At 41.7% G+C, this 22,821-nt stretch overlaps 1 protein-coding gene across 2 annotated transcripts in view; it reads right to left on the bottom strand.

Moving 5' to 3' along the window:
- Positions 1-14,997, bottom strand: part of LOC115401394 (glutamate receptor ionotropic, kainate 2-like) — a 65,218-nt gene extending 50,221 nt beyond the window's left edge. For both annotated transcript variants that reach the window (XM_030109545.1, XM_030109546.1), the window contains exon 1: positions 14,459-14,997. In XM_030109545.1, coding sequence (XP_029965405.1) covers positions 14,459-14,582 — 124 coding nt within the window. In that variant the 5' untranslated portion in view covers positions 14,583-14,997. The remainder of the gene's footprint in view (positions 1-14,458) is intronic.
- Between the last annotated feature and the right edge of the window lie 7,824 nt (positions 14,998-22,821).

Here is a 22,821-nt window from a genome sequence, read left to right as displayed (position 1 = left end):
TTCCTAAATGACTTCTGTTCGCCTGCGCTTTCCATCCTCTCCGCTGCTCTCAAATCGCAAATGCAACTGAAAAGAAACGCCGGCTACTGTGAAAATAAGATGTATAAGCACCAAGTGCTCACGCACACATGCACATGCACGTGCACGAGCACGTGCACATGCACACACGTTAAAAAAATACGTGCCTGCTCTTGAGATTAGACAAGCTCCTTAAAGAAACATAGGACTGTAGCTGGAGTCAAAGGCTACGGTTGTTTAGTCATAACATCAAACACACACACACACACACACACACACACACACACACACACGCTCACGGTATGAAGCAGTAACAGCTTGTTCCACAGAGGAAAAGCTACTTAGCAAACACGAGGTCGCCACTACAGTTTTACTATAATTATTAAGAAGCACTATTGGAGTGAAATATTTCATAATATTATCATCTACGTTCCACGATGGCAGCTCAGCGACAGATACACCCACATGTGGACACAATAGACTGACAAAGATGCAGTAGGAAGTAAGCAGGATTCTTTTCTTTTTTTGTTTGTTTGGGCACATGCAAACCCACAATAAAGCCTTTCATCAAAGTGGCGTGCATGTAGAGCCGTCCTTTAAAGAAAGAACTACTTGAAAACTATAGATCAATACTGAGGAAAACACTTTTAGTTCACCTAATTGTTTTATTCATTTGATAAAAGACATTGTCAGATGGGAGCAATTTCAAAACTGCAACAAAACTACTATTTTCTGTTGTTTGCATGTCTACTTGGTGCAGCACATTAAACTTTTGTTACTGATATCAATTTCAAAACATGTAGAGAAAACTCTCAATATACAATGGGCAGAAAGAATGTATTTTGAAGCCTCTCATGCACACAAATCAAGAGAAGCCGAGAGAGAGAAAGCCCTGATAGTGGCTATAATATAACAGGCAATGCATTCAGCGAGGCACCAGTCAGGAAGAGCAGTCAAAGCCTCAATAAATATTTTCACTCTTTCCAAACAAATGGCATTCAGTTGTCTTGAAGCTGCATCTCTGCAGGACACTGGAGAGTTTTCTCTCTCTGCTTGTGGGACGGGAAGATGCAGTGGAACTGGAATGGTTTATTTGCAAGGAATCCTTCCCACCTGCACAAGTATTTTAGGAGTCATTACGAGACAGACGGGATGTGACTGTGAAAACAATATTCATGTGACAAAAGGTCAATATATCTGATGATTTGTGTGATCAACAAAGGATAATAGAATAATGGAATGATAAAATAATGAGTAATATTTCAGATTCATCTTTTACTTTTGTTTTAATGCTGTAATAAAAGATTCTCCAGTTAGGAAGAATATAAAGTACATTTCAAGTCATTTTTTTTTTTGTCAAAACATATTGACAAAATCCATAATTTTTTTTTAAACACAGTATGAATCCTTCCTGTGACAGTAAGAGCAAGAAGAAGAAAAAAAAAACCTGCCAAGACTTGCAGCTGTGTGTGAGTAAAAGTCGGCATGTACTGTGAAAAACACAGTGGCTTCCTCATTCTGAAGGCTTTCAGAGCCTTGAAGCTCTCATTCTTCTTATCTCTCACGTATAAATATGAGTATTCCCAAACTCCACTCACAAGGTTATACAGTCCAAGCAAATAATACAAATCTCAAAACTGCAGACAGAGGCTTTTTTTTTTTTTTTTGCAGCAGTAAAAAAAATGTGATTTGGTTCTATCGCACAGGCCATAGGAAGTGGGCAGCACCGCTTATTTAACAGACAGCCTCCTACTGCTTCATGCCTCACCCGTCTGCCATTTCTCCCAGGATGCCCCATCTTTTTCTTCTACTTCCTCGTGCACACGCACACACACACACACACACACACACACACACACACACACACACACACACACACACACACACACACACACACACACACACACACACGTCTCACGGCGGCCACGGCAGGTGACAGATGGCGACCTCGCAGCACTGCTCACTGTAAACCGAGTTTTAATCAAGCCTAAGCACGTGTGAGAGATGCTAATTATCCACTGCAGGCTGAGAGAGTCCAGCCCGGAGAACGTTGTGACTATGCATGTGCATCACTGGTTTATAATCATTTTTCCCCGCGATGTGATAGAACTGCCACTTACTGCAGATGAGAAGTGCGGGGCGGCGGAGGACCGACTGTTTCAATCATTTCCAGATATTTCAGCCCTCAAGTCGTAACACTCAGTAAGAATAAATACCGATAAGAACTTGACTAACAGTCATCTGAGAGTCTTATCACAGACTCAGTTGTGTCAGGCTTTCATCGGGTGAGCGATCGGGCGGCGTAAGCGGCGGTATTTTAAAAATGACAGTAATTCAAGTAGAAAACTATCAGTTACTCTAATTTTAATCAGCTACTTGATTTGTTCTTGGAGAAATTGAAACATTCACTCATGACTTTGGCAAAACGTCCCCTGTGCCACGCTCGGCCATATGAACCATACCTATAGAAACTCAATGAGGAGCATGTCAGATGAATTCCCAGTGCATGACGTATTAACAATGACTAAGCTCATTTAAAAAAGTGCATCATATTGCAATATTGTAGACTAGTTTTTACTCAGAAGAGCTTAAGGTGTAGGCGACAGAGCTTTTCAAATTGATGAATCTTTAAGACCATCAATCATGAAATATGTGATTTTATGCTTTCATGTTGACACAGCAGCCTACATAAGAAAAAAATCAATGAAGGAAGATATTTAAGATGGAAATTGGCTTTTTTGAGAATTCTAATGTAGAGCTACATAAACCCTTCAGACTACTCTCAGCATTTACGTGTTCAGGTTTAACATCATTCTCATCCAAGAAGAACTTTGAAAAACTGGATAACCTCACATGAGAATATCTCACAAGTTCGCCTTGAACGTTCATCTGATTCAGCTGACTTTGATGTTGAACTCGAGCGAAGTTCAATTGATAGTGTCGCAATTAGGCCACAGCAAATTATTCGGAGCTCTATTGTCGCCTCTTCTCCTTTCACCGGCCTCTTTCTAGTCCTCTCTGTCCTGCTGCTCATCAAAATGGCTCTGTATTACACTCTTCCCATTGTCATTTTGAACAAAATGGCTGTAAAATTAGACTTTCTTTCTTGTAGAAGGGCAGATGTTATCTCCCATCGGAGCCAAAGGTCAAGAATTAATTCAGGAGACAGCTCTGTAATTCTTGCGGCTGGGCTCACACAGAGGAGGAGGGAAAGGGGTGGAAAAAAATCCAGACAGTTTACAGGATTTTCATAATCTGATTACAATATTTCTTTAAATATTCATGAATTTAGAGATTACTGCCAAAAAAACGATTACGTTTAATTAGTGAGACAATGAGGATTTGGCAGGAGTATTTAAGGGAATGTAAAATAAGGGCACATCCAGCAATAATCTGACACAAAAGGATGCCCTTAATATAACTTCATTAACTTATCAAAGCTTTTTCTGCTGTTAAGCATTTCTGGGCAGCAACACATAAAACATCCTTATTTCTGTTTCTTTCAACCTAAAAGTAACAAGTCATCAGTAAAACACACGAAAACATGACGTTGTAGGTGAAATTTGAGTCAATTTTGTGGGATTTGCAGGAAAAATGACCACGTTTCGATAAGACGTGTGACAGTGGACACATATTTATCATCCTTTCACAAACAAAACAAAAGAAAACATTGTGAGACTGTTTCATTGCAACATGATTTTGTAACCACTTGGAAACATTGAATGAGAAATATATCCTGCTTTGGTCATTTTCAACACTATAAATCATGTAATATGATGCAGTTTTACAGATTTCCAATTACATAATCGTGAGGGAATTTAATAAGGGCCCTATCGTGGGTACAAAAAAACAAAAAACAAAAAAAACAAAGCAATGAAAATGGCTGTATCAGTGGGACTGTTCTATTCTGAAGCCTTCAGGTGAGTGTCGTGCTCAATGATCAGCTGTCTCATGTATGTTGGAGACATTACGAAGTGAGTCATAATGTCAAAAGAGCAACTTCTATTTCAGGATCGAGAATGTTCGCTGAAAATGCTCCAGTGACAAGGTATTCTTTTTGCTTTTGAAATTGAAAGGTACAATAAGAAACTGAAGCCTGGAATGTGCATGTCAAGTAATGATTTGTGCCTTTGTGTGCAAGGACACAGAGACCAGGGGACAGGGAGAAATAAAGGCTAGATCACAGCGAGGGAGAACAAAGTGGGGGAGACAAGCTGAGAGCCAAAGGGAGACAAAGACAGCATGGAAAGGAAGGACAGAGAAGGACGACGGAGGGAAAAAAAAAAAACATTAAGAAAAGGGAATAAAATGGACGGAACACTTTATTTTCGGGGCATTAATTTGATGCTGAAAAAGCAGCTCACTGTCTCCTCACAGCCTGTCAGATGAGTTTTAAGAACAATAAATGAGTTAAAGGTAGACGATTGTGTGGTTTGACAACCAAAGAGAGGAAAGTTTAAACAGAAGGAGTAAAATAAGGAATGGGGTAGGTGGAGGGGAGGGACACACACACACACACACACACACACACACACACACACACACACACACACACACACACACACACACACACACACACACACACACACGTGAAAATAGATGAGTGAAGGAAACGAAGAGAGAAAAATTGAGAATAAAAGAGGTCACAGGAGGCAGATAAAAGACACTCAATTAAACGACTGAATGGATGGTCTATTAGACCTGAACGGACACCTGCACCCTTCCTCCCTCGCTCTCCGCCGCGGGGTAGCGAAATGTCAGCTCCCAGTTTGGGTTCATCAGCCTCCCATCAGCCACTGCTGTACACATGCTGGCTGATAATCAGAGCTACAGGTACACTCCGCTGCAATGCTGTGTCAATTTTTCTTGCTTGTTCTGCAAACACGCGCCGCCACTTGCAGACGGAGGGAGAAACGAAGGAGACCTGGGTACTCGCTTCAGCAAGGGGAAATAGCCACAGGCTCACGGGAGAAACAAGACGGCGAAAAATAAAAGCTCTTAAATATGTTGGCTTCCTTCATCCCAATAAATAAGAAAACATCTATTGAAGATTAAAGTAAAAGAAAGATTATGATGATAAAATTGGTTGGAAATAAAGTCTTTGGTTTTAATAATCCTCCTAATCTTTGCTTGACTGTTTATCCCACCATTTCTCACATTTAATAAGACCCTAGTGGATAACAAACACTGGGCAGCTCATGGGCAGCTGGATCAGGGAAATTGGCTCAATTGGCTTCATTCTGCCTCTTCAAATTCTTAAAAAAAAAAAAAGATTGTGCAAGAAAGGAAATCAATCCAAGTCTATTTGAGGACAATCTGACCCTTAAGCACACACACTTGGCATTGTGGATATACATGTCAGAAAACACTGGACAGGAAGCGTTCAGCATTAATCTACAACAATTTTCCAGGCCATTCTTATTATTATAGTTGGTTCAAATAAAGCTTCCATTTGTCATCTTTTGGCTCTTCAAATGTGTTCACAATCTGTCTAAATCAGAAAGAATTAAACCTTCTATCCAACATGTTTCTAAAGACGCCCTTCTATTTACAAATTCCTTCAAAGCCGACACACTGGAGAGCTACACAAACACTTGCAAATCCTTTGAGCAAAGGGAAAAAAGAAGAAGAAGAAGAAGAAGAGAAATTCGACATTACAGAGGGAGACATTTTGCATAGCCCTGGTGCATCTTGGACAATAGGGCGTCATGCTGATTCAAAGAACATGATTTTAAGTAAGCCTGCCTCAATATGTCCTCCCACAGAGCCCATTTCCCCTTGTGTCCTTGGTTCACACAGAGAAGCGTTCGTACATCTGACAGGCTACGCTGTCAATGGGAGCCCGGATTCTGCATTCTCTCCTTTCAGCCCGTTGCTCCCCAACTCCTCCTCCTCCTCCTCCTCTTGCTCCTTTATTCAACTGGCTTGAGATGAAGGTGAATCACAACATCCTAACCTGATCGGCGCCTTGCATCATAGCCAGCGCTGCCTCGGGGCATTCTGAAATCGATTGACTTGAGAATCCCATGTAGTTTGGACGTCAGCGCTCTCATTTATGCTTTATGTGCCTGCAAATATGTTTACTCACTCTGCGTGCTTGGAATTCGCCTTTAATTGCCGCAATAAGATATTACTCTTAAATACAAACAATTTTGAAATCGTACGTGCATATTAGAACCAGCGACAAAAGGCAATCACCGATCCTCCTGCATGTTTTACTCAAAAGACAAACACGTAGTTAACATTTGCTCAAGGTCCAATTAGCACTGTCGTCGGTTTCCATAACAAACAACTGACGCATCAGGTTCAGGTCTTCCTATTCAGGAATTAATTACAGCTGTTATCCTCTTAGAAAGTTAAAGGTCTAACATGTGACTGTCACATATAATCCAGAGTGAATTGTGCTATTTCAGAGAGCGACAGCTCTCACGTGCACGTGCTGTCAGGTGGAGCTAGACAGGACTAAATGTATTCATATATTCTTTCTTACTGAAATTGCAACAGCTTGTGGCTGTATTACTGATCAACAAAGTGAATTTAATTAATTGAATCTCACACATCCTGCATGTAGACTACACATTATTGACCTTATATGTTTGCATTCTCACACATTCTAGCAATATAGCCTGTGGAACTTGGCATTGGTTTCTTTATTTATACACATTTATCTTTTCTCAAAAACAAATTAGTTTTCTTTATTAATGTAAATTAAATGACAGTGCACAGGACCAAACGTAGGAGAGACTAGTGAACTCGAGTTTTTTTTTTCTTATGGGAGACAAATGTGTTTTTCCAAAGTATTTACACCTTTTTCCTGTGTCAAAGCTATTCTATGCATATATCTGTTGTCCCTGGTAAATTTTCTGCTTGCATAATGATACTGTTGACATTTATTCGGAGATGCAGTGCATGACTCCTGGCCTCCCACTACATTTCCACAGCACACTCCACTATCCTTTCTGTGTCTCTCTTCACAGAAGCCATCAGAAAACAGTAATAAAAGACCACAGCTGAGAGTGGGCTGAGAGTGGACTGCTCTGAGGCAAACTAATCTATCTTTACTCTGTATCTGCTGGCCTCAACACTCACTGTTTTTCTTCTCACTCACACTTTACACGGGCCCCCTCCCCCTGTTCTTCTTTAACAAACACTTTTTGTTTTTCTTACACCTCTCAGCAGACGTCGTTTTTATCCCCCCTCACATCTCCTCTGGTGTGAATGTGAGAAGGACAACTTTACAATATTAAAAGATGAAAAAAAAAAAAAAAAAGATAAATAATAAAAAGAATTAAAGCCGCAAGCGGCATTGGACGGGACCTCGCCCTCTGGCAAGGTGGCCCCACTGAGGTCGTCCTTGTACATTGATGACCGAAGTCCAGGTCACTGGGAACCTTGCTCCTCCATAGACTTCCAGCACCCTGTCACCGAACATGGAGTTGTTAGCATCTCCGATCCACTAACATGTAGCTGTTAGCATCTCACATCCACTAACATGTAGTTGTTAGCATGTCCCATCCACTAACATGTAGCTGTTAGCATCTGTCACCCACTAACATGGAGTTATTAGCATCTCCAATCCATTAACATGTAGATATTAGCATCTGTCTTCCACTAACCTGAAGGTGTTAGCATCTCTCATCCGCTGACATGTAGCTGTTAGCATGTCTCATCCGCTAACATGTAGCTGTTAGCACTGAAGTCTCAGTCATTGGGAACCTTGTCACTACATAAACATTCATTTTCATGACTTGACCTCATTTCTTGTTGTAATTGGGCTTTTCTTTGGAATGAATTGTTTGCTTTTATTTGGTTTTTTGACACCTGGACATTATTTATAGGTGTGTGCCTGCTCATTTATTCACCCAGACAAACATCATGCAGCTTGGAGTCCTTCAGAAGTTATTTAGATCCAACCGATTCAGTGGGGGCCACGGCAATGGAGCTTCCCGCACTGAAGCTCCGAGAGTGACTTCTTACATCGCTGAAACTCTGAAAGAAGGATGAATTTGTTGTAAAGAAGGTTGAATACTATGTTTTTGGCCTTCAGAGACCTATATGACATGACTGAAAAATAGCATCATATGTACCCTTTAATGACAGCTGCTGTCGACTGCACTGCATGCCCATATATGGTCAGTAGTGGACTTCCTGTTGGATTTAGGTTATTGGTGTCAATGGGTGATTTTTAGATCTCGATGAGATGAACACATGAGCAATTGGTTTTATCTCTCTACGACATTCCTACGGGCTGCAGCGGCCATTTTTTCCAAAAATGTGACTTTTATTTTGAAGGGCATATAAAATCCACACCGTGTGACTTTTGACAAAGTTTGAAACATCGTTTGTAGAGAAGCTTCTCCTCTTTCAGGCCGCATTACTTTGATGTCTCTATGACAAAAGGTCTCGGACAAGATAATTTTTAAATGAAGAATGATTTTTACTTTGAAAGGGAAATAGCAGACTTCCTGTTGGAATTAGGTTGTTGTTGTTAATGAGAGATTTTTAGATCTCAATGAGATGAATATGTGAGCCTTTGGTTTTATCTTTCTACGACATTCCTACGGGCCACAGCGGCCATTTTTTCAAAAATATGACTTTTATTTTGAAGGGCTGATAATATCCACACCGTGTGACTTTTGAAAAAGTTGTGCACATCGTTTGTAGAGAAACTTGTCCTCTATCAGGCCACGCTACTCTGACATCTGTACAACAAATGGTCTTGAGTGGTATAACGTTTTCATGAGAAGTGTTTTTTACTTTGAAAGGGAAATAGCGGACTTCCTGTTTGATTTAGGTAATGCATGTCAATGGATGATTTTTAGATCTTGATGATACAAACACTTGAGGAATTGGTTTGATATCTCTAAGACATTCCCACAGGCCGCAGCGCAGGAGTTTTTTTTTTCTCAAATTTTACACTGAAAGGGAAATAGCGGACTTCCTGTTCACTTTAGGTATAGGTATGTCTCTTGGTAAATTGTAGAGCTCGATGAGACGAACTCATCCATGTTGATTTTATTTCTCTGCGACATTCGTGCGGGTCGCACTGTCCATTGTAGTGTTGCAAGTGCGTTTTCAGACTTCAAACTTTAAGGGTTAATAAAATCCACACCCTGAGACTTTTGAAAAAGTTTTGAACATCGTCGGAAGAGAAGCTTGTCCTCTTTTATTTGGCACTACTCTGACGTCTCTACGACAAGCAGTCTCGGAGCAGATAATTTTTAAAGGAGGAGTCATTTTTTGCCAAATTTTACACTGAAAGGGAAATAGTGGACTTCCTGTTGGGTTTAGGACATTTTTGTCAATGAGAGACTTTTAGATCTCGAGGAGACGAACACATCCACATCGATTTGGTCTCTCTGCGACATTCCTAATGGTTGCTGTGGCTATTTTACTGTTTCTAGGTGGCGCTAGAGAGCAGATGAGGTTATAGGGTTAATTTTTTTCATTATATCAAGTGGCCACCGGTCCGGATGTCCGTGCCAAATTTGGTGAGTTTTCGTGCATGTTTAGGGGGTCAAATTAGTGCTCGAGTGCGACAGTAAAATAATAAGAAACAAACGGACGAAGAAGAACAATAGAGGCCTTGCCCTCAGGCAAGGTGGCCTCAGTTGAGGCCACCTCGCCCTCGGGCTCGGTCCCTAATAAAGAAATGATTGAACAAGTATTGCTAACTCTTTGACCTACAGTCAGCTCTGAGCCGGATAACCAGGCAGCAGGACATGCGACAGGCCTGTTCTCCAGGGGCTGTTTCCTGCACAATTGCACATATAACCTATAACCCCTTTGATACCCTGGGAAATCCTTGACTGACAATGACAGAGAGTGAGAGGCTGTAAATAATAAAATCCATTGCAGAAGTCAAGCCTTCAACAAGAAAATAGAAAAATGCAGGTCTTAGGCGCATTATGATGATTTTCAAAAACACAACACAATATAAAAAAAAGATAAAGGCAATTATGTTGGAACCGTCTTCCCATCAAACAAGGTCAATCAGCTAGAGCCTCCCTCGGTGTAAATAGTCTTTTTTTTCATGCATTTCGGGTAAATCTAAAAAAATGACTTAATACTAAGCCCAACAGGAAAACTAATTTCATACCTCACGGATATTTGCCATTTTAAAACAGCACGAAATCTGTAGCCTGAATTAATAACCACAGAGTCTTTTGTAACTGATGCATGACAGCGAGACCTTCAAAGACTCAGGACTGTAAACATGTTTTAGAATCCCATCTCGATAGTTCCCTGCTTCAAGCCCATGTGCGCCGCTGCATGCTAATGTAAGACAGATCTCCTCTTTGTTCTTGAAACCCACAGTGGGTATTTTTAAACCACGGAAATCATTTGCCAGCAGAGATAGTTTCGTATTTCTATAAGCTATGGCGGGACCAAGTGACACATGAATATTTTAAGCAGCTTTGTGCCTATTTAAATGTGTTTGCTGTGAACATGCTGGCAGTGGGCCAGGGCACAGGGTGTTATCCATAATTCCTTCAATCCCAAACTGAACTCCAGCATGCTGATAATTTAGGCTGGCAGTGGGCTAAAGCAAATCAAGTCAATTAACTGCAAACTCCCCTTGAATTTGTTCTCTTTACCCTTGCTCGTTCCCAACAACCTTGTCATTTTGCCACCACAACATAGCTAAAAGGATGAAGGATGTTAAATATTTGAAATGCCATCAGGGCATATATCCAGGCAGAGTGCTGTGGAAAGAGATGGATTAACATCACCTTTTCACAGAGGGGACTTCGCCTTTTTGTCGAAGACCAAGAAAATTATTTGATTTTCATTCTGAAAACAATGTTGCGTGTTAGTTATAAATACCCCCACACATGTCTGTACACAAAATAAACAAATTAGCACCACTGTTTCAGCAATGCTTTCAGCAGCAGTTGACAGCCTGAGGACATATTGCATCTGCCAATGCTGTTCGCCGATGGCAGTGATAGTGTTATCACATAAGCTCACAGTCACAGACATCCATGGACACTGGAATTAAAATCTAGCTTGTGTGTATATGTGTGTATGTTTTTTTAATGAATCAGATATATTTGTAAGGAAAAAAAAAGGCCTCAGCCATCTCTGATGGAAAAGCAACTGCAATGACTCATTGCTTTTGTTACAGAATAATTATTATTATTGGAGGAAGCTAAACAAGATCATGTATCCATAACGCCTTACTATTGGAGAGACTTATGTTTCCAAAAACAGTAACTATAATATGATTGTGGAAAACATCATGGAGAAAAACATTGAATTTGCAGATTTAGTTATTACCTGTGTTTCTTTGGAGCAGTTAGATCTCTGAATATGTTTGCTTAATCCATTCTTTTTTGCACAGGTGAAGGTGGGAAAAAAAAAAATTTTTCTCTGGGTACCTGAAATCCTGAGCAACAGGAGCTACAAAGCGCCTTTCACTGCTCTCAAAAGGCAAGTGCAAGCTTGAGAAATGAAAATATTCTCTCAAGAATGTTTTTTTTTTCTTACAAGCATGGCACTGCATGAGCACTAACTTAATAAATGACCTGTAACAGTAATAAATGAGAAACACCAAACATAATAATTCAATTCAGTGTGAGAATTACCTCAGCATATTTGCCTGCAGCTGGTGCCCCCCTACCCCGACACTTGTCGCTCTGCATGGTGAGACTGATGCTGTGAATACAAAAGGATGACTACGCTGGTGTTACAGTGTGAGTGTGTGTAAAGGTCTCAGCCTGACAGGAGAACAGTGGTTCTAACAATGTGAGCAGCCTGTCTGGGCAGAATGGAACTTGGGGCAGGAAAAGGAACAGACAGACACAGGGGAGCTGACCTCCTCATTTAGCCAGCCTCCTGTAGGAGCAGCTGGGATTATCTGCTGAATAAGCACATCCTGCAGGCCAGCAAAGGGTCTGGGAAAAAAAGGCACCAGTAAATTCCATTATCTCTGGGGACTTTTTGAATTTCTCCTGCAGAAAATGCATTTGCAATCACTGACATGTGTTTTGCTTGTTGGGGCTAAAATAACACGCCTTATCCTTCTTCATCTCGGTGAAACAAAGTACCAGTGAACACAGACTCAATAACAATTGGAACCATTTTACCAACGAGTTGCATGTGGTACATGCAACTTGGCTGATAGAACAGTTGCATAAAAAAAACAACAAATAGCGAGTTTTTTTTCTCTTTTTTTTTCTAATTGCATCACAAAACCGCAAGCAAAGCGCGTTTGGCTGAGCGAAAGGCAGCCATGCTGTGGAGCACATTGGTCGCTGTCCATGGTGCTGAAACAGCGGCTCGTTTGTTAGCAGACGTGTGAGGACCATGGACAGCGACCAGGTTTTTAACTGTACTTCAACAGCTCCGCTGAGGGAGTCGGGGGAAAGATGTCAAGCATGAGCTTTACCTCAGAGCAAAAAACATTTCACTGACACGAATCACATCTTATCTCGAGTGGTTACGTTTGTCTAGTAAGCTAGACGCAGCAGACTGACACAGGCAACACATTTAGCCGTAGTGAAGTGAAGGCGGCAAAAGTCCATCTCCATGTTGTACTTATCAATATATTTAAAAAAAAAATGCGGATTACAAATGCATCATGCCGCATTCACGTCTGACGTGCGGAATTTGCTGCGATGTTATATACAAAGGCAAAAAAAAAAAAAACAAAAAAAAAAAACACCACATGTCATTGAGGGGGCAGTGAACCGAAAAAAAAATTCTCAACAGCATTTTTTAGGGAGTCCAACAACAAATCACTGTTAGGTCTGTCTGACACCATATTCATACAGTTTCGAAGCTTTACTAATGAGTCATGCTGAATGTTGGCCGAAGTGGTTCCACTTTTAGCTGCAAGTAAAAGCGTCCAAATCATTGGTTTCCAGATAAGACCAGTGTAGTCTGTCCAAACATGGCTTTATCAGCTGATTTTTAACCTGGCTGCCCAGCTCAAATCTTTATTTCAAAATGAAGGGGAGCTAGTAGGTAGGTCAACATATAAGTTAAGTTCACAAAATTGTATCTGACTTATTGAAAATGAGTTTGAGGGACTAAAACCAGGATACCTCAACAGATGTAAATGCTCATTTGTTTCACTGATGCTTAAATATATTGGTTTGCCACATATGCTGCACTAGTATGGATGTATACTATTGTATACATCGTGTAATTGGTATGCATCTGACCTTTGCGTTGAGACACGGGGAGATAAAGTAAACCTTGAGCCTCCCTCGTGATTTTCACACATTACTGAATCTAATCATGCAGTTTTGGCTCTATCCGTCACCTTGCGTCATTCGCCGACTTGAGAACTTTGCAGTCCCCCTGAAGATTACTGAATCGACGCCTCGCGTCTGTCAAACGATGTGTGAGGCTGGAAATCGCTCATCGGTTTGAGGATGCAGCAGGAAGACAAGCACATCCCGTTGCCATAGCGGCGGCTCCTGCGGACGCGGCCTGACTCTTAAACAGGACCCTCGGGGGGATTGGGGAATTGTAAGGATGTGTTGTCAACACTTGATGACATCCGCTGTCAAGGGGGGCTCCCCCTGTCACTCCAAGATGCTTTCTGTAAATGCAATCCGGAGCGGCGGAGGCGGCCATGGACGGACGGATCTCATTAAGGAACAGGCGACGCTGCAAGAAGCCGCGACTTTGCAACATAAATGCATCCGCGTATTTAAAATAGGAACCAGTGACAATGCACTGCTGTGGAAACTGTTCAAAAGACACTTTTAAATTCAACAGTATTCATAGTATCTGTCTAACAGGAGACATGACACAGCTTCAGCTCTAATTTTTTTTTTTTTTTTTTGCAGCGGTTCAGACGAGGTTGAACTATGTTATTCAGAGAAAATTGGAATTATGATAAAAGGGAATTGGAAATTACTCAAAAAAGTCGAAATCCAGAGGGATTAAGGACTAAAACTAGTTCACGTTGTATCGATTATCTCTTCTCACATATCAGTCAAACCGATCGCACTCCGGGGGTAATGTTTACATGTAAACATGTCGCAGAAGACGCTCTGAGGACTCAGTAGTTTAAATGGCCACGGAGAAACACAAGGATATCGCTACTGTAGAGGGAATACACGCGACGAGTCTCGAGGAGGTTTTTTTTTTCACCCTCAAAAGCCGTGAACTGTTGCATGTTCCTTTCTTTATGTGCCTCATAAGTTTGGTGAAAAACACTCTCCGCCCTGGTGTTGTCATGTATGAAAGCTATATAAACTGACAGTCACACAAACTTACAATGGTCACCGTGAAATAGCCAAAGCCCAGCAGGATTTGGGAGAACAGGTCAAATCACTGACCGGCTGTCTGCACAGCAGGCGGAGAAGCAGGAGCAGCCCTCGCCGAGCAGCGGCTCTCGCATCCCGCCGCCGTCGCCTCAATTCGGCCGATTGCAAAACGCGCGGACATCGGAGGAGAAAGACGGTCATGAGCAGACTCTTACCAAATCTTAGAACGTGTGGCATCCCGCGAGAGTAACCAAGAAACAGCAGCAGAAGCGGGATCAGCCTGAGGTTGGACCTGAAAACGAGACTGGTTATCATCAGATGATGGGAGGTAATCTTCATGTTGTTCTTAAAAAAAATGCACAGTGGTTAATCCCCCCGGTGCGCGAGTTCGATTGCCCCGTAATTCTTCTACGGTTGATGGGCAAGGCAGGGTGACGGCGGCCCTGGATGCGCAAGATCACGGCATGGTCACTCGCGCTCTCCCTAAATCCATTAGCAGTCCCGGCATGATTCCTTCTCCTTCCCCTTCTCCTTCTCCTCCTTCACTGCGCCAAGAAACAGCAATCCTCGGGGTCGAGGGACGGCGGGACATCCATGTCGAAGGGTACGGGTCCAGTGGAGAGGGGGGAGCCCAAAGCATGGGCTGTAAGTGAGGTACCGGAGAGGGGCGAGAGAGCGCCAAGCAGAGGATACAGCAGCGATATGCAGCCCCCTATGAGGCGCTCTAGGTTGCCTGCGCTCCCATTATACTGCACTGCTGCACAGCCGCTGACGTCGAGCCAAGGTTAGTATTGTGAACGCGCACCATGGAGAGAGAGAGGTGGGGAGGGGTGGAGGGGGAGGGAGGGAGAGAGAGAGAGGGGAGGAGCGGGGGGGGGGGGGGGGGTGGAGATGGGGAAGAGAGAGAGAAGGGGGGGAAGGAGAGAGAGAGAGAAACAGACAGATCGAGAAGGGAGAGAGAGAGGGAGGGAGGGGAGACGGAGAGAGATAAACAGAAACACAGATATGTAAAAGAACTGAGCAGAGAAGACGACGGTTGATGCAATAACCGAGAAGAGAGGAACACATAACTTCATTCTATCCAGCCTTTACTCTTCCAGTAATTCGAATAATTTTTTTTTAATAAAAATTTGCACAGAAGATATCTGAACCACAAGACAATTATGACACTGATCACGTGACACCAGGTTTTATGTAGGGATGTAATCTCTACTTAGTGACACAATCGTGAGTAAATGTGATGTTTGGGAAGATTGTAAGAAGTTTCTGTACTGTGGAAAGACTTGTTGGCTTCTTTGATGATGATGATGATGATGATGATGATGATTATTATTATTATTATTATTATTATTATTATTATTATTATTATTATGTGTTTAAATTAGAAACCCAGTCCCCTCATGATGTGTTCTGTAGCTATTTCACAGTTATCCTATGTGGGAAGTGATGATGCTGTGTCCTTCATCTAAAGATGTTTGTGATGATTTTTGGGAAATAGGACTTCCCAGCTGGTATTTTTCGAGCTCCCAGCCATGAGCACACCACTGTTATCATTATCCGCATGTTCGCTCTCTTTTAAGAACCATGTGAATATGACAAACAATGCATGCGATTTTTCTAGTTTTAAACATCATCAAAGCTGAGTTCACAATAGAAAAGGCATTATCTTATTAGCTACAGGCATTTGCCGGGTTTGGCACATAAATAACTAAACTACAGTGAGCACAATAGCTGGCCAGCCTCTGCCACACAGCTCTGTGATGTTGTGCCAGCAGGTTATCTCACCACTGATTCCTCTCCCTCACATCCGAGGCAAATCTTGTGCTTTCTCATTCACAACTTTGTTCCAGAAATCTATTTTATGGCATTTGAAGCAACAGCCTTTCAACAATTTCCACCATCATTCCAGAAATGTGGGAGGAGTGGGATGAAAGGAATTAAAATTGGCAGAACAGCAAATCCGTAATATCGACAGAAGCCGCTGAAAGGCAAGGATATTTAACCTATGCAAATAACTCCACTTTAGACTTGAAAACCTTCCAGCGGCAGACTGTTCTGGAGTGTGAGCCACCCTGCGATGTGAAAGGTGCGTGTGTGGCAAACGCACACACAAAGGACGCACCGCCGGTTACGTTTCACGGGGAAAGAGACGCGCATTATCTGCGCGGCCCATCGCGTTTCTCTGTGATTAGCGGGCTCATGCGGGCTCCATCCTTTAAGTCTGAGGAGATGGATATCTCGCAGCTCTTTGCGTTGGCCCACGCCATTGATTTAACACTACATGCACCTTATCAGCGTCCGCCCCCAATGAGCAGCTCTTCACGGGCCAGCGCATCAGCTGGAGGTAAAGGTACAGCGGTTTAAACCCCCCCCCGTCAACATCCACATCCACATCCACCCCCACCCCGCCCCCCCTGAAGGTTGGGGGTGCCATTTAATCCCTGCAGAGATGTGAAAGGAGCTCTTTGATCGGCGCCACCAGAGTCCAAGCCTGGATGAACACAGACACTGTGAGACTGCAGTGTGAATGGCAGGTCTGTGTGAGTGAGTGTCGAGAATAAACAGTCCAAAATAAAGTCAGTACAGCGTTTGGTCTGAAAGGGGTATTGAAAACGCACGCTTTAAATACTTTTGATCTCCTTTAAAGTCAAAAAGATTTGCTTGAAGTGCTCTCTAGCTGTTTTTTCCCCAATATCTGCTGTCAATTTGTAATATTATGTCAATTAACTGCAGCTTAAACAAAAAAAGTATACACCTATTGAAGTGTGCTTTATGAGGTCTGTTAAAACCTCCAGAAATTTGCAAGCAAATGCATGTAATAGTGAGGAGGGTGTCCGTGTGAGCTGAAGGAAACATGCAGTAATTACACGGGATCAAGTAGGTGGTGTGTGAACGTTGACACGGAGCGCGTGTCGGGCTGCGTGGGTCTGCACAGCAGCTCTCTGCAGAGCGAGGATATCAAAGAGAATGGTTCTCATCATGCTACCATCTGGACCATTAGCATAATTAAGGAGGAATTCAGGGTTTCCATATAAGTCAGCAGAGCTTCACTCGGCATGAAAGGAATGCTTATTGAGCTCAGGGAAAAGTTCCCCTTTTAAAGTTAGAGCGCCCTCTGGTTCAATGATCAGGCATTGCAATAAATCCAGAGGGGCCCAGATTATCAGTGCACAAATACTGATGTTCAGGAACAGAATTAGACACATTTTAAAAGCGAGGAAAGAAACGATCTTTATGTGTCTTATTAGTTAAACAATCATTTAACATCTTTGCCGTTCTGGATGACAGTACTGTATCTAAAGGAGGGAGTGTAGGAATGGAAAATTGCCTCATTATGATGGTAAAACGACTCCTGCTCCTTTAGTTTTCTGTGCCTAATAGGAAAATACCCCCTATGCCATTTGAGAGAGGTCCTTTTTTTCCCTTCCATCCATGATCAAACTGTGTCGTTTCAGAAGGAGACCATAAATTAGATGAGTTTATACACACCCACTCACTTGTAACCCACGGAGGTCTCCATATGAGCTGACTGGTGTGTTTATTCAAACACAATTCATGCACTGGGTAATGCAAAAGGGGGACTTTATGCAAAGGAGAGATAACCACTGCTAAAAGCTTTCTGTCATTCTTTCTCTGTGTCGCTCTTTCCTCCCTCGCTCCCTCGCTCAGGCAGACTGGTGGAAAGATAGCATTGGCACAGAGAAGGAAACCATGGAAACGAGAAGCTTATGCACTTTGAATGGTAAGACCCTGAAAGAGAAGACATTCATTCAGTTCAGTTGCCAGTTGCCCTGCTCGAAAGACTCATTTTTTACTGCATTATTTTGAATGCTATATGTTATTTTAATACGGCTGGCTCCAGAAAGCCAGAGATGGCCTCACTTCATCAGCCTGTTATGTCAAGATGACAGTTTCCAAACCCTTTGGCGAGTCAAAAAGCCTCCATCCAGAAACATGCACACACTTTTCTCCATTTGCGATAACACAAACAAAATGTATAAATTTGTTCCTCCTTTGTTTTCAGATGCAATACAACAGCGTTCATTGCTGCAAATACAATTTAGGCCTCATTCAGCAAGAAACCACAACAGTTTTCAGTTCGGTTTATCCTCATGTCTCACTTGTGGGAAAGTCTTTGAATGTAACATGGTGAAATCAGCACAGGCCGACATATCTTGAGCCATGCTGTCAGTGAGATCCCCAGGACCTCAGTGGGAATACATTCTTCAGAGACGACAATTAGTCAAGTGAGACAGTAATTAGGACCTCTCTGCACACTGTCACTTCCAGTTAGCACTGACGGATGCCCACAAATCCCCCCCTCTGGCAACTGCAGTCAGGCAGACTTACTTATGGTGCCTGGTCTTGAGTCTGTAATGTAACATAGTAGTAATGCTTTCAATAACTATGGCATATGGGGCTGGTTGTCCATCACATCTTTACACAATGAGGATTATTTTTATAGTTACAACAAAAATTGCAGTAAAACCAAAATAAGAAATCATTTAAGTCTGTATCATTTCATCCCAATAATGAAGTCATAGGATGTTTATTTCTCTAAGTGCATCAAATCAGTTTTTTGATAATTTAAATATTCACTTTCAGTCACCTGGAATATATCACATGAAGCAGTGCTGACCTAAAATAGAGTTTTGCCAAATTTATGAACCTTGTAAAATTAACAAATACTTCTGGATGAAAAATATGTGTGAAATTAAAGTATTTATTTACCAGCTCAGTTTCACCATTATAATTGGTGTTTTATTTATTTATTTTTTTGAGACATTGTTATTTAAATTGTGTAAGCAGCTGTGTCAATGGAAGTAAAAGATTACGGCCCAGTTCTGTCATTTTTATGCAGGTCACACTGTATATATGATGTCCACGATGCACTTAGATGCTCTTGTGGTAAACTTTTCTGTCAAACTATGAATTGCAAAATTATGACAGCACAAACATTTCATTTCAACGTGATAAAATGCATGAACTGAACAGAAAGATGAATTACACACTTGATATAAAGTCAGTTGCTCAGGTTCCTGTCATTGACATGCCCGGCAGTCATTACGCCCATTGCACTGAGGAAAAAAATGAGATGGAAATAATTTTTTTTTCTGTGGACAATGAATCTGTCGTCACATGGCTTTTTCCCACTTGGAAAAGGTCAAGTCAGTTTGCACTTTCTTACATTAATGCAGCTTAGGTTGCCATCAAAGATCATTATCAAATGGATCTGCACACGGGTGTAGTGGTTAACACTGGTCTCATTGTGCGCAGCACATGGATTCAAGCAGTATGAAAGTAAGATGAATGGTTGTACAAAATGCTGAGTTCTTCATTTAAATTTAAAAATATCAATTAAATTGATATTTTTCTGCATAATAAATTACAACGAATTGTTTTGCAATAGTATACCCTCCCTGGGCATTATGGAGGGGTTTCAAGTATTTGTAAAAAGCCAAGTTTACTCCACAAATTGCTGGATGCAGCTTTTTTCTCTACCTTATAACTCAGTCAAGCTTCTGCTGAATGTCATTTGCATCAATATTTTTCGAGGAAGACTGTGGCACCATTTCAGATGTGTCATTAATTTTTGCAGTTGCTCCCGCATTGCACCATATTTCTTAGACCGGCTCGAACTTACTTCCTTACTTCCTTACACTCTCCCCTTTGTGTGCAAAGGGTGGAAACTTCACAATTCGTTGGTGTCAACATCTCAATGTTCCTCACCTGAAATTCAAATTTCAGCTAGAAGGACGTCCACCAAAGACTGCGGTCCATAGATTGAGGCTATATTCCTCGCTCATTCTCGGCCCAAAAGAGACGCCCGGCCCACTGCTGTACTGTGTGTGGTCCTCCAGCTGTACAGACGAGAACCACAAAGACCTGCAGTGGGTGGTGAGGGTAGCAAAGTGTATCATAAACAGGCCTGCAGTATTATAAAAGATGCTCCTGATACCCTAAAGAGCACACACACACACACACACACACACACACACACACACACACACACACACACACACACACACACACACACACACGTTTGTACTTATATTGTTGTGAGGACACTCATTGACATAATGCATTTCCTAGCCCCTTACCCCAACCCTAACCATCAAAAATAAATGCCTAACCCTAACCTGTGCCCTAAACCTAACCTAAACCCAATTGTAACACTAAATCAAAAACCAAGTCTTAACCCTCAAAAAGGTCAAATAAGGCCTGTCGATAAGTGAGGACCGGCAAAAATGTCCTCACTTTGCAAAAATGTCCTCACTCTGTTGGTGAAAAACAAATTTTGGTCCTTACTTTTGGGTATGTACAAGAACACACACACACACACACACACACACACACACACACACACACACACACACACACACACACACACACACACACACACATCCCTGCTTGCACTCTCACTCAGTTTAAACTCAAAACTTGAGCAGTAGTAACTTCCTTCGACCTTATCTGTGTTTTACTTCTTGGGCTGCCTTGACTGCTGTTTAACATTTCCTCATTGTTCTTAAACAAGACAATGCACCGCCTGATTGTTTGGTTTTATTTTTTTTTTTTGCTAAGAAATTGGTTTCAAAAGGTTACGACAGACACCATTGATGTGTTGAGGTTCAAATCTCAGTAAAGCAACCCACTTGGTTTTCACAAAGACTCAGGGATCAAATGTTGCCGCCCTGGATGAGATGGCCAGCCATTGTCTCAGACACCCTGGATCAGAAACTCCAAACAGGGATAACAGCCTTTGAACATTCAATGTTTTCAATCGAGGGATCAGTCTGTGACTGGAGACAAAATGTCCCAGACAGCTATCATGGAGGAATTTCTGAGAGGCGAAACTGCCACGACTAATATAGCTTGACAGAGTGAAAATAGCCTGCTATTGTTTGCACCTTCCATATAGATACAGGAATAAAGCTTTTGTCTTGTTCATGCATCTGGAGTCATGCTCTGATAGCTTTTCTGCTCATATTGCTTTTCTAAAAGGGATGTTAGGTTAGGTTTTACCTGAAAATTACAGTGACAGAAGCAGCGCTATTCATTTACGCATAATTCAGCATGAATCAAATTTACATCACCATAAATGTGATAAACATGTGTCTGTAGATTAAATGGTATTTGACGCATGGATTTGGGATTTAGCAAATTGCCTGCTTAGGGATTTATTAAAAATAACTCAAGGGGCATGGCTGTATCTCCTGCAGCTGAAGTGTTTTCATAGCTTGCCATTACTGCAGCTCTACCAAATTGTATTGGACAAATAAACAGGGATCTTAAATAGTGTAGCAAATTTGTCCTTAAATAAAGGCAGTAAATAACTATGGATTCAAGGGTATATGTTCAAATGGACTGAATGTTGCTATTTACAGCTGGAAACCTTGGCAGGTGCTCACACAGAGACGGAATATTGTTGGTTACTTTTGCTCTTATTTCTGTTTCTGAAACACTCACATCTGTTTTTCTGTCCTTGTGCAAATCCTTGGAGCAGTTGTAACAGAAAAATATGTGTTATGGAGGGTCTGGGCATTTACAATAAGTCCTGTATGAAATCCACCCTGGAGAAATATGTTACAAACTAAGCCTCTGTAAAACCCTCGGAGAAGGAAATCTGGATGTGGAGCGGTAGACAGAGCATCAGTGTAGAAACGTAAAGAAGGGTTTGATCTCATTTATGACCCCAGTGTTCTGGAAGTGATGAAATGAGGCCGATCTTGAGTTCGGAGAGGTCATTCATCTGCTCTCCTCTCCTCTTTACTCCTTTCCTCTCTCCTCTCTGCCATTAATCATATCTGTACACATGAAAATGAGCTTAACCCTTCATCCTATGTGGTGCTCCACTTCCACTCAAGGACACTTGTCATGCAAGAACAAGTAGGAACCCAGTGCATGTGTATATTTCTCCTCTATTTTCAACTAAAGCCCACCCTTCAGTCTTGATCCAGCTTGACCGAGAGATGAAAAAAAAAACTAAATGGGGTTTCGTCCTCTCTCGTTAACGCTGTCACTCTCTTTCCTGTGTAGTCTCATAACAATTAACACTTCCGTAAATCCCTTTGTCAAACTTAAACGCTTAGCAGAAATGGAGTGAAACCCCTTGAGTGTAGTAATGATTTCACGGTCAACTAAACTATGCAAAGAGAGACTGAGTATAAAATAATGCACATGCTGCTAAGAGGGGATGGAAATAAGAGACAGAGAAGGAAAGAAAGAAAGAAAGAAAGAAAGAAAGAAAGAAAGAAAGAAAGAAAGAAAAAAAGAAAGAAAGAAAGAAAGAAAGAAAGGCATTGAGGGAGTATGACAAGTAGGTCATAAGCGAGAAGGATGGAAAAAAGAAAGGGATCTTGCTTCTCTTCTTGGCACGGTGCTTTAACACTTCACCAGGATCCAAAAATGATTTTTTTTTTGTATCTTCTGAGGAAAAGTCCTAAAAACACGACTTCAGCCTTAAATTCAGGATTTAACTCACTGGACGTCAGAAAGGACCAGGGCTCAGCAGAAAGACGATTGGTTTTGTTCAAGAACCCCATTGTTGACTTTATATCACAATGATCAGAAAGCCCTA

The sequence above is a fragment of the Salarias fasciatus genome, chromosome 15 (genome assembly GCF_902148845.1).
Source record: "Salarias fasciatus chromosome 15, fSalaFa1.1, whole genome shotgun sequence".
Taxonomy (NCBI): Eukaryota; Metazoa; Chordata; class Actinopteri; order Blenniiformes; family Blenniidae; genus Salarias; species Salarias fasciatus.
This window is presented reverse-complemented; position numbering and strand designations above follow the sequence as displayed.